We start from the raw sequence: 16,936 nt of genomic DNA, 5'->3' as shown, positions 1-16,936 counted from the left end.
AAGTACGTTTGTGCAATAACTGCACTGCCCAACTCGGACCGTTTCTTGTGTGTTTTGCATATGTTTAAAGTGCGCTGTAACGGTGCACGGAAAATGAGCGCCAACAAGCGTGTCTTACAAAAGAAAAAAAATACAACTACAAAAGATCGACCACGTCAACAAACCCTCGATTGGGTGACCTCATCCGGTGTTGCGCTTCAAGCCGCCCCTGCTAATTCACCAAGTGCACGATCGCAGGATACAAATCAAGAGACACTGCAAGAATTATGTCCGTTGCGATTCCAACACGATTACTTCTTCTGTAGCTCTTCTGCGAGAAACGCGCGCAGCATGTGTTCCAGCTCTTCTATCACATGCTCTTGCGGCAGAGGTAACCGTTCCAGGGCACCGCGCATGAGCGCGCTGCCGCTAATCAGTGGATCGTCCACATAGTACGTCCTGATCAGGAAGGCAAGCCGTTGAGAGATTTCACTTTGCAGCAGCGTGTGTTTCGGCGTGGGGCAAGGGAACATCTTGAGCACCGAACAGAGCTCTGATAGCTTCGGTTTTAAGCCCTCCAATCGTTGTCCGACCAGATCTTCGTCTATCGTGTCCTTTAGAAGCTCGAACTGTGGGAGGAAAACAAGATCGATTGGCATCAGATACGCAGGCCGTGGGAAGATAGGAGTATACCACTTACCTTCTCGTTCAGTTCGATGAAATCGACTAGAATTTGACCCTTTGTCGGCCAGCCGGATATCTGCTTGGGATCCTCGATAGAATCAAGCATCTCTTTCAGTTGCGCTATTTTATCTAAAAAAAAGATACCGACGAAACAATTATTTGTGGGATTTTTTAAGACACGCAACTGCCCCGTACAATGTGCCTTACCATTCATCACGTACTCCGGTGCGAGTTGCATTAGTATAATCTCATGGGCGAGCGCCCACTGTTTCGCTTTCAACAAGTAGTGCGCCTGTTGTGGGTAATCAAAAACGCTGCCAGCCCGGACGGCCTTCGCCCAGTAGATCCATTTCTCGGGTACACCGAGTTCCTCGACGATGAACCGTTCGCGGGCCAAATAATCGTGCCGTTCGGTATCTTCCGCTTCGTCGTCACTGGAACCGTCGTCCGGGGCGACCAGCTGGATGTGTCTGTAGAGCAGTTGTTGAATCGAAAGCTCTCTGCGGGCTTGATCGTTCAGGTGCAGCAGCACGTAAACGGCCCACTGCCATAAACCGTGGCTCTCGAGCTGATTCGCGAATGCGACGTGAATGTGGCTACGTGACAGCTCTGAGCAGTGGTGGTACCCAAGCGTTTCCAGGACCTGTAGCAGGAACCAGCTCAACCGATAGTCGACCGGGTCGGCTGTATGTGAGGCCGGATTGAGCAGCGGTTCGAGCGGATGGCTCCGTTTCGAGTACAGCTTCAGCAGGTGAAAGCGCAAATCATGAATCGGGCCATTATTCGAACCCTTCTGACCGTACCGCGATCGATATGGTGGCAACGGCGGGTGGGTGAAAAAGTCTTGCGTCTCGAACGAACTCTCATAACCCAGCAGCGCGTCCGTTATCGAGGCGGTTGGTGCGCAAACGTACCACAGATGAAGCGCCAACGCCCTCAGCCAGTCCACGTTCTCGAACATGTTGATCGCACCGTGCGATGAGCTCATGACCGGGACGCCGGCGATAGCCATAAATACCTGCAAACGCCGCGGATCGATAAACTTGTCCGCCTCCGAGTCCTGCCAGCACGAGAGCTGGTGCTGCACCAGCTGCCGGACTACTGGTCCGCCGGATATCTGAGCCAGCAGCATGGCCAGGTTGATGTCGTTGTTCGAGAATGCCAACTCGCACGCCTCCAGCACCTTGTGTGTTTGCACAAGCTCGAGAAGCTGATCGAGGTAATCGCGCTTCTCAGCCAGCTTGCTCTCTTGTTGCGAACGCTCCGTTACCACACCCTCGATCCAGTCCGAGAACAGATCGCGCCGGAACATCGTGCTTAGATGGCTCGCTTCTTCCACACCCTCAAGCTCCTCGCGGGCACCCCAGAGGGCGCTCATTAGCGCCCACACATGAACGCAAAGCTCACTGTAAGCGTTATCAACCACATCCGCCAACGATTGGGCCTCTTGAAGATGCTCTTCCAACGTAAGATATTTCCCACCAGCAACCAGGTACGGGCAATCGCTCTCGGTAGGACCTCCGATGTGGCGCCGCTCGTCATGGCGCAGCTGCACTCGCAGATGAGCTTCGACCGAGTCCATAAATCCGTCATCGTTAACCGTTACCGGATCGGCCGTCGATTTGATGCGCAGCAGCTGCAGTGCGGCCGGGGAAAAGTCGTTGTCGGTGCGACCGCGGAAAAACGGCTTCACCGCGTCTATCCCCATGATCCTGGCGCCCGATCCTGCGTCCCGATTGTTGGCTTCAAAACGACGCATCAACTCGGCGCAGTTGTCACGCGTGCTCAGCTGCACCATGGCCGTACCGTATGACCAGCCGACTTTAAACTTGCGCCCGTGAAAGAATGCCAGGTTCGATTTGTTGTTAAGGAACCGCCGAAGAATTGATTTAGACAGCGGAATCACTATGCTGATTGGGTGCAACGTTTCCGTGCGAGGTTTCAGAACTAGAGGTAACGATTGGGGCCCGAGTGGGCGCGGAATCGGAGGGAGAACGGGCATCTTATCACCGGCAGTTGCCCCCTGCGATTGCTTGGCCGAATACGTTTGCTTGGAGGAAGCCAAACTCTGCGTTGAAACGGGAATGCTTTTGGCGGTGGACGTTTTCATGAGACTACCCGTACCAAATCCACTCGACGGAGCGCCGTCCAGCTTCAGCAGCGATTTCGTGTGGGAAGCATGTGAATTCCGTTGCACGGTTGATGCGGATTTGATGCCACCGTACAAGCTGCTCAAAAGTAACCCAGCACCAACGGATGGACGACCAACGGCACCCGGCACGATCTGGTCCGGGCTGTCCCTTCCCTCGCTGTGCTCGAGCTCGGACGCCATCGAGCGGTTATCGAACTCGTCATCCGCAAAGAAGGATGCCTTCATAAGCTGAATCTTGTGCGGATCGGTACCCATTTCCTTTGCGATGGTGGCGGTCGGACTCGTCGGTGTGCCCGGGTTTTGTTGAGTCGAAAAGTTCATGTTCTCATCCCCGAACGCCGTAGGATGGAAATCGTCTTCATCTTCGCCATCCTGGAACGCACCGTGTCCCAGACCGTTATCATTGCGTGTATCATCCAGTGCACCCTCCTTTCTCTGCTGTTTACCATCGGCAAGAGACCCACGCGCTAGGGAGTCATCCATTTCCTCACCTTGCTGCTTGGCCGAAGCAGGTTGCGCCTTGCTTCGAAGCAATTCCTTCTGTTGCTGAGCCGCTGACATCATCTTGACCTTTTTGGAGTCTACCGGGGTCGCATCCTCGTCGTCGCTGTCGCTTAGGCCGTACTTGGAGAAGTGTTCCACCTTGAACACCCAGCTGCCCGTGTCGGGCCGGTACTCGAGGAAGCGCGTGTCGTGCTTGTCGCACACGCGCCGCAGCTTGGCCTCGTAATCCATGAGCGCCAAACGGTGCGGATCTTTGATCGGCTCGTGCAGCGTCTTATCATGCGGCCATACTTGATCGAGCGTAATTTGGGCCTTCCGGTTAAGCCCACTTCCGACGGGAGGTTTATTTTCGTCGTCAGGATAGATGATAACTTCTTTATGGCGGAAGTGCACGATCTCGTCGAGATTGAGCCCGGCAACATCGATCGGCTCGTTGAAGTATACGTTACCGTAGCCCTTTCGGCCGATGGTGAAGTTCGGCACCACACAACGGCCTTCCTCGTCCATTAGTTGGGCGATATCTTCCAGCGACGGAATGGTATAATATCTGGTGAAAGGTTAAAGTAAATACAAAGCGATGCAATAGAATCTGGCTCCATTACGCACTTAATGCGAGCGAAACGAAACTGATTCATTGAAAAGCGTACATACCCCACACGCCGCAGAACAATTCCGGTGGGATGGGGTTCAGCGTCCTCGATGACGGCAGCGACCGAGGTTGATAGATCAGTTCCGATACCTGCCCCGATGCTGGTTTCATTCAGGAACGAGCGGTTTGAGATGAAACTATCGTTAACCGTGTTACTTCCTAATACAGGTGACGTACCCGACATTCCATCTTTACCGGAAGCCGTTCCTTTCCCTGTGTCATCCTCTTCGCCAGATTCTGAAAGCAATAAACGGAACATATCAGCGGTTGCAAAAAAAGGTGATTTTTTTTAGTTATACCTTCTCGAATTCCACTGGAAGAAAGCGAAATCGCTCGTTCGGATCTGCCGATCGTCGCTGCTGTTGATGATGCCGCGAACTCCTTGATTGTATTGTCTAGCACGGATTCGGATAAGCGTTGGTTACTGCTCTGTTGCTGGCGCACCTTATCCAACACGTTGGACTGCAGCCACGAAACGCGCCTTCCATTATCGGTCGATCCGGATTGCTGGTGTTGTTGTTGATGGGCTCCAGACGCCAAGCCATCAGTCGGGTGAGCTGGTATCTGATTGCGGAACGACTCCCCAGCACCAGCTCCGTGTGTCGGCGTTGAGATGGAATGTTCCGCGACGATCGAGGTGTTCGCACCGGAGGACAGATTTTGCGTTCCCTCTCGTCCATCAGCCTCCGGAATGATTATCGTTGACTTCGAGGGACGCGGTTTGATGATCAACCGCTTTGCGTTCGGTTTCAGCGTGAAACTGTCCTCGAGTGTACTGTCGTACTCTTCCAAACCTTCGAAAATAGACTTCTTTAACTGCGCTGCTCCGAGCGGCTTCACCTTTACTCGATCGGCGCTGCCAGAGCGGGAGGATAGTTTGAGCTGATAGTTTGATCCCTCCATGATAGCCTTCTGTGCGGAAGGATTCGTGGGTTTCAGCGATTCCTCCGTAGGGCCAACAAGTGGCTTGATTCCCTTGAATATGGGATTATCGCCGTACGGTGAGGTAGCCATCGCGAGGATTTGCTGATGAATCGGTACCGATTGTTGTCCGGGCGCTCCCTGGCCCATAACACCGAGCCCGCCGAGATTCGTCATACCGAGCCCTCCCGTACCAGTGCCAGCACCGAAAGACGTACCCATGTTCATCGTCCCGAAAGCGCCTCCCGTTCCCAACGTGGACGTGTTACCAAACAGACCAGTGCCCGTTCCCAATCCACCGGGTTTGACGGCAGAGTTTCCGAACAGGGACGAAGAGCCGGTACCGAACGTGAGACCACCCGTCGTTCCGCCAATACCTCCGACACCAGACGTGTTCGTACCCAAACCAAACGTTGGTGCGGCTTGCTTGTTGAAGGTGTTACCAAAGAAGGAAGTTCCTCCGGCGGCGTTGGTGTTCGTGCCGAGCCCGAACGTGGGAGCGGTGGATGTCGCATTCTGTCCGAAAGTAGTTCCACCGAGGGTTCCGAACGTGTTGGCCGGTTTCGCACCAAATAACGTCGATCCGGCCACGCTGGTTTGCGTGTTCGTACCGAAACTGAAGCTCGATGGCGTTGACTGAGCGCCTAGCGTCCCGAACGCACCGGCAGCAGGAGCCGCCGCACCAGTGCCAGCACCCGTGAACAATCCACCCGGTTGGGCGGCTGTGTTTTGCGTGCCAAAACCACCGAAAGGCGTCTGGCCGAATGTACTCGTCGCCGGCGCAGTAGACTGCCCAAACAGCCCTCCTGTCGTGCCCGCGGCACCAAACGCGGGTTTATTTCCTCCAAGACCGCCTCCCAGAGTGGAGGTGGTTGATTGAGCGAAACCAAAGCCAGGTGCCGATGTAGCGACCGGGGCGCTTCCGAATGGTTTGCCAAACGTGCTGCCGGCTGTTGTGCCAAACGCGGGAGTTGTCGTCGCACCGAACGTGTTCGTCGATGTACCGAAGAGTCCTCCGGAGTTCGGTTGGGCCTGGTTTTGTCCAAACAGTCCAGTCGGTTGTGCCGCGCCAGTTGCTCCGAACAGCCCGGTTGACGGAGCGCCCGCTCCAAACAGACCTCCAGCACCGGGGGCGCCCGCTTGTGGGCCCTTCCGGTTGGCGGCGTAATCCTCGAAGCGCAACTCTTCTACGGATTTGTTTTCGTAGTCTTTCATGAACGTGATGCAGAGTTGCTTCGTGTTTACCGTAGTCGTTTGACCGTTTTTCACTAGCGTGTCCGTGCCATGGGTTTGCTGGTACTTCGCCACGGCGGTACCATTGCCACCTACAACACCCGGTACGGTTGCGGCACCGAACGCCGGTTTCGCTGCTCCGAACAACCCACCAGCGGTTTGCGTGTTTTGGCCAAAGAATCCCGTCGTGGCGGTGTTATTCGTGCTCGATTGGCCAAATAGGGACGTCGTTTGGGTGGCCGGTTGCCCAAAGCCACCAAATCCGGCTGGTTTGGCCGCACCGAACGTTGTGTTGTTGTTATTGCCAAACAGGGAGTTATTTGCCGCGGTGTTATTTTGCGTTCCAAACAATGAAGTTGTTTGTGGTTGCGCTTGTCCAAACGCTGAAAGGTGAATCATGCACACATACAATCATTAAAAAAAAACAAAAGACGAAATAAAAAAAATTGCTATAACACAAGCATGAACAGGTTGATTCATGTCCGAAGTGAAATCGCGGCGCAATAAACATTGCATCGTGACGTCATGGACATGCATTTGACCTCCGCCCCTCGCTACTTACCCCCGAACCCTGGCTGCGCTGTTGTGGCTGCACCGAAGGCTGGTGCGGTGCTGGTACTCGCCCCGAACAACCCGCCTGTTGGTTGAGTTTGTCCAAAGAGTGACGTCGTCGGTTGTTGTCCAAACGCTGGAGTGGCCCCAAATGCGCCAGTAGCCGGTTTGCTAAAGGCCGTGTTTTGCCCAAACGGGCTGGCGGCCACCGTGTTGGTTCCGAACGTACCGAATCCAGTGTTGGTGGTTGGCTGCCCAAAGCCACCGGGTTTTGCTCCGAACATTGTTAGCGCCTAGATAGAACGGTAGAACTTGGAACCACTCACGAGCCGAACTGGACAACTTCACCACACGACGAACAGACTTGAACGCCTTGGATGGTGTTGTTTTTTTAAACGACGAAAAATCTGTTTTAACTTTCTCCTGCTGCTGGTAAACTACCGCCGTACGCTCGCTTCCAAGGTAGCCGTCAAAAACGCGCCAACATAACCTCACCGAAGGTCTCTGCAGATTAGCACGACTTTCCTTCAAACGTTTGTCCTGAATTCCAGTTCCAGTCCCCCAAATTTACTTTACACTCAGTTTATTTTAATTTTAACATACACGGAAAATTAAGCAATCGAACGCTGTTAGCCTGAATTTATCAACAATTACGCGCTTCCAATGGCATTGCAAGCAAGATCACACTTCTTCTTCTTTGACGGATCAGAACTGTCATCAACAATCGTTGTCAAAAGGTCATTCGAGCACAGGGGATCTAAAAAGTCGAGTAGTGTTACTAAATGGATAATGACCCAAATCGAGTCCTTTTCCTCATGTTAAAATATTCCGTTAACAAAGGGCAGAAATACTAAACAATAGTACAACAATAAATGATATCGAACCAGCATACATTCAGTGGAATAAAAATTCAAAAATATATATATTTCTTGCGCAACCTCTTAGTTTTTCTGCACTCACTCTTATCTCCTTTAGGCAGATCCACTTTTCCGTTACAGAACACATTTACGCGGTAATTTAAAACGGTTTCAAGTGCTGACCTTTTTCTTAACTATCAGTCCTAGCTCTCCTAAATCCCTACGATGGCATACGTATGTTTTATTGCGATGTTTTGAGCTCAATTTTGTATATAAATATTTCCATTGCTTTAACGCAAGGGAACAATAAAAGCTATACAAGATAATAAAAATTATCACACACTTGAGAGCTCACAGCGGAAAAAATGCGATACGTCGCTTTTCTGCCATTTGAATGATTACGTCTGATTAATCCATCATCACTTCAGCGGATGCCATTCTTTCGATAACTTGCTCGTAAAGTAAATGTCGGACATCATTAGCTATGAGAAAGTCTAGATGGTTGAACAACGCATGGTTGACCGGAATACTTTGCCGTAGGTTGGGAAGACTTCCAGCAAGCCTTGATACGTCCTCTGGCGCGGCAAGAAAATCATTCAACCCGTAGTACAGCACTACCGGAGCCGTAACCTTAGACAGATCGTATTCGGGTGGCTGGATTTTTCCGTAAACGAGAACATTTTTCAGCATCCCATGATCGTACATCTGGAATCGATTGGAGCGCACTTCCTGAGCGTAGTGTACTAACTGCTTCGTGGCCGATCCAGCCGGTGTGTGACCGAACAGTATGGGCAGGATCGTTGGATCCATTTGACTAGGGTTGTGCCCGGCAAGCAAGAATAGCACATTAGCGCACATGTTGTTCACCGTTGACTCCGGACAGATGAGCTTTGCAATTTCGTGCAGAATGGGTTTGTTCGGTAAAAATTCTCCAACGCCAAACATTTTCATTAGGATGTCAAGCGTATTCAAAAACTTAGTCATGTATTGCAGCAAGGGACTTTTCATATGGCCCATGAATGCTACCGGTGCCAACGCGTTCATCTGTATCACTTTATCGTTGTACTCCGGACGAGTAGAAGCCATCACGAAGAATCCCGTGGATCCTTGGGAGTGACCCACGTAGTGCAATCGCTGGCGACCGGTGTGCCCAAGAATGTAATCGATTGTTGCCGGCAGATCGTAACGGCCAATTTCGTGCCAGGAAAACTTCCAAAACGTGTTCCTGCTGGGGCTGATCGTGTCATGATGACGTGAGTACCGATTTCCACGTGCATTTCCTAGCCACACATCGTAGCCCTTGTCCGCGAGAAGATAGGCGAGTGCGTTACCCGGTCCGATCATAAGCCAGTCGGCGGAACTGCAGAGAAGCCCGTGCATCAGCAGGACGACGGTTCCATTTGTGTAGGATGGACTTTGCACGCGATGTATCGTCAATCGGTAGCCGTCCTCCGTCGTAAGTGGATGCTCCTCCACAGCATATCCGTATTTGGTCACCAGCTCCGGGACCGACAATCGTCCATCTTCACTATCCACTTGAAATCCAATCTTATTCGATTGAGCGAAGGCTGCACGATGCGTTACAGCTACTAGCAGAGCCAACACAATCCACGATAGATTCCAAATGCTTGAAAAGTTCTGCTTCATACTGGCCTTTCTTGGTCGCCTGCCGCGATGATACTACACGTTTTCAACCGGTTTCGCTGTTTTAAACACCCGGTCGCGGATGGTCACGGTACACTCAGAATCGAGTGTAGTGCACGAGCAGATTAAGAACCCGTGCTAATACCAGAAAAGTGCAATCACACTCGGTGCCGTAATCTTGACCCATCCCACTTGAGCTTGCTCATGCCTTCCAAGGTCTTTTTGTGCGCGACTTTCAGGTTCACATTCGGGAAGTACCTGATAATCGCGGAAATACCGGCACATAATTCCCAGTTCATTATCGATGCAACAACATGGTTGATGGGAAAGTTTTCGCAGCACATCGTCGATTACAGAATATTGCATACGAACCGGTGCCACGTTTCCAAGAGCCCCTAATCATAAAAAATGCTTGCCCAATAGATAACAGATGGAATGTTAAAAGACGATGGATTTCCTTGAGCCTATAAATATCGTTGAGCACCTCTTGTGATTATATCAGCTGAACAAGCCATTCATAACCCAAATTGCATACATTCAGGAGTAAACCTCAGCTGTGCAGACATAGAGACGACGAGGAAAAGAGAACAATACGAATTAAGAGAGTAGCATTTTGTGATATTTTTTTATAATTTTTTATGTATTAGCTTGAAGCTTTTATCTTCTTTCTTCGATAGTTACAAAGCTAAATTAACCTTATTAATTCCTAAACGCGTTATCAAATCATGATGTATTAATAACTAGCCTTGCTAATTCAAAGTTCATTGTTTACACTACAACATTTTTTCAGATAATGAAAAGAAATATTTTCGCTCTTACTCTCGGCTAATCTTAATAGTTGTTTCTAGCGTTACTTAAAAACTAGTTTGTTCTTAACATTTAACTAGTGCTTACTTGTCCTTGAACATCACTTTGCAACAATAAACAATTATGCGGAACGAATTCTACGACGTATTTAAAAAAAAAACTCTTTCAAAGAATACATCACTGGTGCATCATCTACATACACGGAGTGTACTACGTAAAGTACCCGTTTTCATACTTATTTCGTGCACTATATTATCATACAAATAAGAACGTAAGTACGTTTGAAGCTTACTAAAAACCAACGTACTAAATCTACATAATGTCAGTGTACACCTCTTTACGCAAAGCGTATGCTATTCAATACGAATTAGTTACGACAGAAAAACAATGGAATATGACTATAGATTATAAATTGCAATTCGTTTCGGCTAGCACCGCTTAGAACGATGACGGTGGTGTACACGGGTGGGATGTTTCGAAACTAGTGCTGGCTTCATTTTGGACCAAAAGCTCCAAAGCATCTGCAATGATCAAAATTGTCGTGAATGGTAAAAATTTACGTGTTGGCGGCGGGTATGGGTGAATGGTGGAATCAAAAAAACATCGAGAGCCAATTGGACGAAGATAACGGGTATACTTTGCCTTCTGTCGATAATCTATTGCTATAATCCGTTGACAACACGTGTACGAATCACATATTAATGGTTGTTTAATATTGCTTAAGTTGTGCAGAGCAAATGATAAATAATTGGTTACATATTCTCTGGAAGAAAATTCTCTGCTGTTATTTTAAAAATCATGAAAGATATAAATTAAAGTATATCCGAAAAGCGGTGAATCATATACCAAAAGGGTTAGTGAGTATTTGAAAAGCGATGGATTGGTTGCTATTCATACACATATGTTTAAATAAAAAATATATAATCTGCAAACATGTTGAAACATATTCAGCTTAGGCAGACTCACAAAACTAAGAAGTTTAATATTTTCAATTACTTTTACTTACAATTTTGAGTTCTTAGGAAACATGTTGCAATCATGTAAAATGGAAATAAAATATAGCTGATAGAAATGCAGAAAAAACACTTAACACTGCACACACAAAAATACATCACGTTTTGCTATTATTGGCTAACCACATTCAAAATAACTATGGCGTGCAACTATGCTTCATCAGCCTACAGAAAATTCAACTACAGCCTGCCTTAGAATGCGCTTCGGTTAGTTTGCAATTTTCCATTCTGAAAGCTTATTTACACTCTTGAATTTAAAGTCATTCTCTCTACGTGAAACAACAATTGAAGGCTTTCTGACCATTCCCGTAAAATTTATATTTGAAATCAAATAAAATCAAGCTTGTCAATAGTACTAGCGAAACATAAAGAGTAGGTCGTCAACGAACGCATATGTGCAAACGTTTATAAAACAACTTTTCACCTCACGAACTTACCCCGCCAAGTATAACATTTTCGAAACCATACGCTCCGGAGACAAACGAATGGATTTTTACAATATAGTTATCATAGATATTCCATAAGTCGTGTGTTTCGTCAAGTAGACCCAAAATCGGATGCTTTAACATTACTCGATAAATGATTTAAAAATATACTTCACAGATAAGTGTATATATGTAATACAATTATATCAAAATATCGATCCAAATTTAAATTTCTTTCGAACGAACGCACAATTTCTAGTAGCGTACGCGAGATTTATATACATAAAAGAGAAAGAGTACTGCATAGACTGCTTCAAGAACAAATGTAAAAAATATTAAATAGCAAATAGAATCGCAAAGATTGTCAACGGGTTATCGGCAATTGAAATATCATAAGTAAAAGGATTTAAAAAATAGTAAAAAGAGATATTGTTCAACCTAATAGTTATGTAGAATAAGACAACACTAATTACTTAACAGAAAAACTTTCCAGAAGGCAAATGGATCAATGTTTATGGAGGAATTAGCCGGTAAACGACGTTCTTAACGATGTTGAGCTTTCGGTCAACCGTTGCATGCCTTGACACGAGTCGGTGCCTTAAGCCAGCGAAGCTGTCGAGAATTCGTGTTGCCCACAGAAAGTGATTAACAGAAAATCGACAGCAACGACAAAAGGTTCGACATGTCAACGAGACGTCGGGCAAAGGGTTATGTAAATGCTGTTACGCTGTTAAGCGTCAGCAGTTCCACTTCGTAAGCTTTGGTTTGGGGTCCGTTGGCTTCTCCTTCATTTCTCGATTGCCACACACCACCACCGCACGTGCGCCACCATGTCAAAGCTGCCTCTCGAACTCTCTCCTCCGTGTACAACTGAATGGGTTCAGGATCCTATTGGGCTTTCGGTAAGCTTCCAATAGCGTAGTTGTGTCTTGATCGGTCTCCTTGAGAGTAAGAGTTTGAAGTGATTGAACACATAACCCGTTTTTGCGGACAGTTTCGTTTTAAAGGATTTCTTCGCCCGTTTCGGCGCTTTATTTTCTTCGTGCATTTGCATTTACTTTCTTTTGCACAATATCATCATATCTTTTTTTAATTTTTTTATGGTTTCTCTGTCGCTTTTTTTGTTTTTTTTTGCATTTGTTTTTTTTTTGCATTTTTTTCTTTTTTTTTTGTTTAAATTTTTTTTCTTTTTCTTTTTTTATTTTTTAAGCCCATTGTTTTTTGGCGTGGCCACATATTTTTTTGGCACTGTTATTTTGATTTTTTTTGTATATTCTTTTGTCAGTCTTATGGCTCTTGCCTTTTTTCGACTTGCAGTTCGAGAAACCTTACATCATTAAGTTTAAGCATTTTGTACTCCACTTGTGTACTATTCACCGGTTTGGTTATAGCACAATTCTCTAGAAAGAGAAATACCACACCCGAGTCTCTTGTGTGGCATATGTCGCGAACATGGCTTTCATCTCCAAGCCACACTCGCCGCTCCTACTATGGCTGATAAACATATTAACCCATGGCTTAAGACATAGGATTTATTAATGTAAAAAATCGACAGCACTTGGAAGAATAAGAAGTTTTTGAGTGTAAAATATATCAAGAAGCTGATATATTTCTTAGTGAGGAACAATGTAATATAAAAAAAATTAATGAAATGTCGTAGTATACTTACGCTTAGTGCGTCGACAATCACGAAGGTATTTTTTGTAGCGATTCAGCTGATCTTCATCAGTACAGCTGACAATCTTGGTAGCAATTTCCATGTAGGCGTAATTCGCCAAGCTGATGGCGGTAGGAGCGTCTGGCATTCGTATTTTGAACATTACCATCGAGCTATCGTTTTCCAGAGAGCTAGACGATAAGGTACTTAGAGAGCGCCCCAAAGGAGTAAATGTAGCTTCTTCCTCCTTTACACCACCTCCCGACGACGACGTAACAGACCCCGAACTGCAGGCTTCACTGCAGTTACTCGGTGTGGCATTTTTGGTTGATGCGCGATTTAGTTTCTTCGCTGGTGATTGATCGCACGTTGAATCAACATCATCCACTGGAAAAAAAGGAGACAGACAAATGTAAAAACTACATTGATCTAACAAATAACAGAGATATTCTAGCGAAGCTCACCGTGTTTCCGCTTTTTGGTGGCACTGCCTCCGGTAGTTTTCTTTTCGTCTTTCTCCATGTCGCGTTTTGGACAACTGCAAATTTTAACTCGGAACGATTTTCTGCCCAGCAGAGCACCATACTCGTTTTCCAGCATGAAGAGGAGTGATGTCGGACGCCTCTCGATGGTTGAACAGGAATTCTGGCATAAAAAGTCAAGCGTCACCGGTAAAGTCTGTTGCCCCAACATTTGATTGTTTGCTGCGCTGTTCAAATCAACCATTACGGCTAAACGGTCTCCATAGTTGGCGCAATGGCTTTGTCCCGTGTAGGTGGCAGTTGGGTTCAAACATCGCACAATATGATCCTTATTCGCACTATTGTTAGCTATAAATATCAATAAATACACAGAGAAGATTTTGTTAGTCCCAAAACATTATTTAACAATTTGTCAATAACACGAACATCATATATCAAACAGTACTATCTACTATTAAAGAACATCACAACGCTTACCTTTATCCTTCGATATATGATCCTGACATCTTGAGATGGGTTTGTGTACTTCTTGTGAGCTCGAACAAACCAACATGATACGCAATTTTAAATTGCTGGCTCCATCAGGAATGTACGAAACATCAAAAGTAATCGAAGTGTTTTTTTTTACGTAAATGTTCTTCAGATTCGATGACAGACACCATAACGAGGCACTATTTGGTTGTCCATTTATTTGAATATTAAAATTATATGGACCCATTTCTATATCATCGAGCCCCGGAATTTCTTTGAAATGTTTTGGAACTGTTTGGCCTTCTCCATAACAACCAGACGCGATATTTGGAATAGGTTTTGTTTCGTTCTTTATGAAATCGGTATCGAAAAATGAATCTGGATGTAATGAACTATTGTTTTCCAACAATCCAAGATTGCTCTCAGCTGGAACAATGAATAGATCGCTTGTCTGAAATGAAAATATTTAAATAATTAAACGCTTTTAATTTAAGTGCAAAATATATAAATAAAGAAAAATTAATCAAATTAAAAATAACTCATTTTTTAATCGGTGTACAACAAGAATTTAAAATATCTTAAAAAGGCAGAATAGCTGGATTGTTCGTCAAATACACCGAATGCTACGAACGATCATGAACGATCATGTTTGATCATGTTTAAGAATGAACGAAGAAACGAAGACGGCGCTAATGCGCAAGTGTGTGTGCATCTTTTCTCTCGCCCTTCATTTCGATCCGCGGTTTTCTCGCGGCTGGTTCATGCTCCAAGCATATATATGTTTGTGTGTGCGAAGCGAAAGAGCATAAATCGCTTCTTTCTTCGATATACCCTTAAAGCAAAGCACCTTTCAATCGTAATGGTAAACATAAAGGGTGAATGTACAGGTGGTTATGTGTGTAAAAAGAAAACTGTTGCGCATGATGCTGAGACTGCAAAAATTATATTCTGATGCACATCATTAATAATAGTAAAATTTGAATTAAAAAATACTTACATTCATTCGCATCAGCTCTTGAAAACCATCGCTGTGAAAAGAAATTACATAAAATATTTGGAATTAGACACCATTCATGAACTTCCAAGATGTACGATCACTTACTACATTTGAGAAGAATCGGTATTGATATTGAAATCCAACAGGGTTTCAGCGTCTTGCAAATCCATTGTGTCTGCTAATGATGGCACTATTCCTATTGGAATAATTAAAAGCAACAGAGATAGTTAGAACTACGCAATAATAGATAACAAAGAAGCAACCCGAAAATGGTTGAAAGCAGGTAGGTAGACTCGGATTTTTTCTTTACAACGAAGGCACGGCTCAAAAGGGAACACACAACCGGTGGCTATATTATACCGTAGCGAAGGGAATATGACATCGAAGTTGAGAAAAAGAAGCAGACATTTTAACTGCTTTCGTCATAAAAAATAGGGACCTTTAGTTGCAGGTCCTACATTTGACTAAGGTTGAGAAGAATCACGGAGTAAAATAGGAGGGACCATTGTACCTTGTTGAAACTTTAGTAAAGAAAAAGAACGAGAAGTCCCAAGAATATATAAAATATGATGCATACGCCAACATAATTTATTTAAAACTTTTCAAAAAAAACCACGCCTCCTATTTCATCATGCATCATTAGATAATGTAGAATATAGGTTAGGTGTGAAACAGGCCCCTTTTAGTTTCCCTATAAAGGGGTGACTCACCCCTATTAGGAACGCCATTTTACATTGGCGTTTTTTTCAAAGGAAACGGGAAAGAATGGCAATGCTGATGAGCAGCCGTTTAAAAATATATTTTAAAACGAATTGTAAAGAAACGGAACATTTTGTATCATGCATATTCAAATATTTCATAACACTTACACGTTTTTAATACTAGGAATACAGGACACACATCAAATCACCACGTAAAAAGTTTCACGGGAATCAATAAGATATCACAACACAGGCATTCATAAACTAGCAAATATATAGTTGAATGCTATTAACCGTGAGCACAGAAATTTCACGTCCATTCGCTTCAAAGGCCACAATCAGAAGACATGAAGCTACCTGAAGTTCAGAAAGAAAAGTATATCCTTCTTCTCGATTCAAAATACCGGCTTCTTCTTCGCCGGGCAACAACATGAAAACGTCAAGCAGAACAAAATGGCGTTTATGGACAATGTTTTTTTTCGTGCAAACACAATTTACCAAATACAATGTATACGTGGTTAATTTGATATGTAATCATTGATCTTGAAGACCCCTGATAATGTTTTTTCAGCGTGAACCTTACCTAAATGTCCAAATAATGCAGATACGTAAAAGAGCGTCGCAATTCGCTAACTAAATATCCACATTGAACAATCACATCCACCACACTTGATCATATTATGACAACTTCAAGTTGACAGCTACTTTTGAAGGCGATGTAAAAAATATCCCTTCAAGGCGATGTTAAAAATTTCTTTATGTAGAATTCGCAGTAGTCCTGCCCCAAAACAAAAGTATTCGGAAAATACATGGCTACGGACACATCCTATTATTTAAGAAAACTAGTATTTATGGAAGCTAACACCATATCTGTTTTGTAAAAATTGAGCATTTTGTATCTATCATAAACTGACACAGTTTATGATCGATTTAAATTTTTATGCTGCATTCCTGTACTATTCGAATTGTGTTTTTTGTTAATAAATATAATAATATATAGTCGTCTTTTTTAAATACATCACCACAGCCTAATATTTTTTGACATATGTCGTGTAATATATTACTTGACCAGGACTCTTGTGATCTCTAAGCGCATCGGTGTAAACGCAACACTGATGTTGGGAGTGGGTGGGTCGCTTGCGTCAACCCATCGTTCTTGTGTATGCGCAGCCTACGAGGCAAACAACTGTGCAGCAGCTCTTCTTGCT

The 16,936-nt window shown here is 45.2% G+C and overlaps 3 protein-coding genes across 3 annotated transcripts in view; all 3 read right to left on the bottom strand.

Annotated features, from left to right (window-relative positions):
* The window catches only part of LOC128731553 (nuclear pore complex protein Nup98-Nup96), a 7,658-nt gene extending 700 nt beyond the window's left edge, over window positions 1-6,958 (bottom strand). Inside the window, exons 1-6 of the mRNA XM_053824678.1 lie at window positions 6,685-6,958; window positions 4,268-6,505; window positions 3,971-4,205; window positions 871-3,866; window positions 680-792; window positions 1-608 (exon numbers count right to left, since the gene is read on the bottom strand). The exon at window positions 1-608 is cut by the window's left edge and continues 700 nt beyond it. Of these exons, the coding sequence (XP_053680653.1) occupies window positions 291-608; window positions 680-792; window positions 871-3,866; window positions 3,971-4,205; window positions 4,268-6,505; window positions 6,685-6,958 (6,174 nt within the window). The 3' untranslated portion in view covers window positions 1-290. The remainder of the gene's footprint in view (window positions 609-679; window positions 793-870; window positions 3,867-3,970; window positions 4,206-4,267; window positions 6,506-6,684) is intronic.
* Window positions 6,959-7,639: 681 nt separating this feature from the next.
* On the bottom strand, window positions 7,640-9,178 carry LOC128731774 (lipase 3). The gene has a single exon (XM_053824915.1). The coding sequence runs from the start codon at window positions 9,176-9,178 to the stop codon at window positions 7,940-7,942; it is 1,239 nt and encodes a 412-aa protein (XP_053680890.1). The 3' UTR covers window positions 7,640-7,939.
* Window positions 9,179-11,942: 2,764 nt separating this feature from the next.
* LOC128720704 (cellular tumor antigen p53-like) lies at window positions 11,943-16,392 on the bottom strand. Its single transcript, XM_053814400.1, has 7 exons — window positions 16,312-16,392; window positions 15,133-15,223; window positions 15,028-15,058; window positions 14,037-14,481; window positions 13,542-13,907; window positions 13,090-13,464; window positions 11,943-12,937 (listed from the first exon to the last, which is right to left on the bottom strand). Exons 2-7 carry the CDS (start codon window positions 15,195-15,197, stop codon window positions 12,927-12,929), a joined length of 1,293 nt encoding a protein of 430 aa, XP_053670375.1. The 5' UTR covers window positions 15,198-15,223; window positions 16,312-16,392; the 3' UTR covers window positions 11,943-12,926.
* Window positions 16,393-16,936: the final 544 nt, after the last annotated feature.

The sequence above is a fragment of the Anopheles nili genome, chromosome 2, assembly GCF_943737925.1.
Source record: "Anopheles nili chromosome 2, idAnoNiliSN_F5_01, whole genome shotgun sequence".
NCBI classification, from domain to species: Eukaryota; Metazoa; Arthropoda; class Insecta; order Diptera; family Culicidae; genus Anopheles; species Anopheles nili.
The sequence above is the reverse complement of the archived record's forward strand: the minus strand, read 5'-3'. Positions and strand labels throughout refer to the sequence as shown.

Coding starts and splice junctions, on each gene's coding strand:
- LOC128731774 (XM_053824915.1), bottom strand. CDS start 9,178: ATGAAGCAGAACTTTTCAAGCATTTGGAATCTATCGTGGATTGTGTTG.
- LOC128720704 (XM_053814400.1), bottom strand. CDS start 15,197: ATGGATTTGCAAGACGCTGAAACCCTGTTGGATTTCAATATCAATACC. Junction 14,482..15,027: donor AAGAGCTGATGCGAATGAAT/GTAAGTATTTTT, acceptor TTTTCATTTCAG/ACAAGCGATCTATTCATTGT. Junction 13,465..13,541: donor CACCAAAAAGCGGAAACACG/GTGAGCTTCGCT, acceptor CTTTTTTTCCAG/TGGATGATGTTGATTCAACG.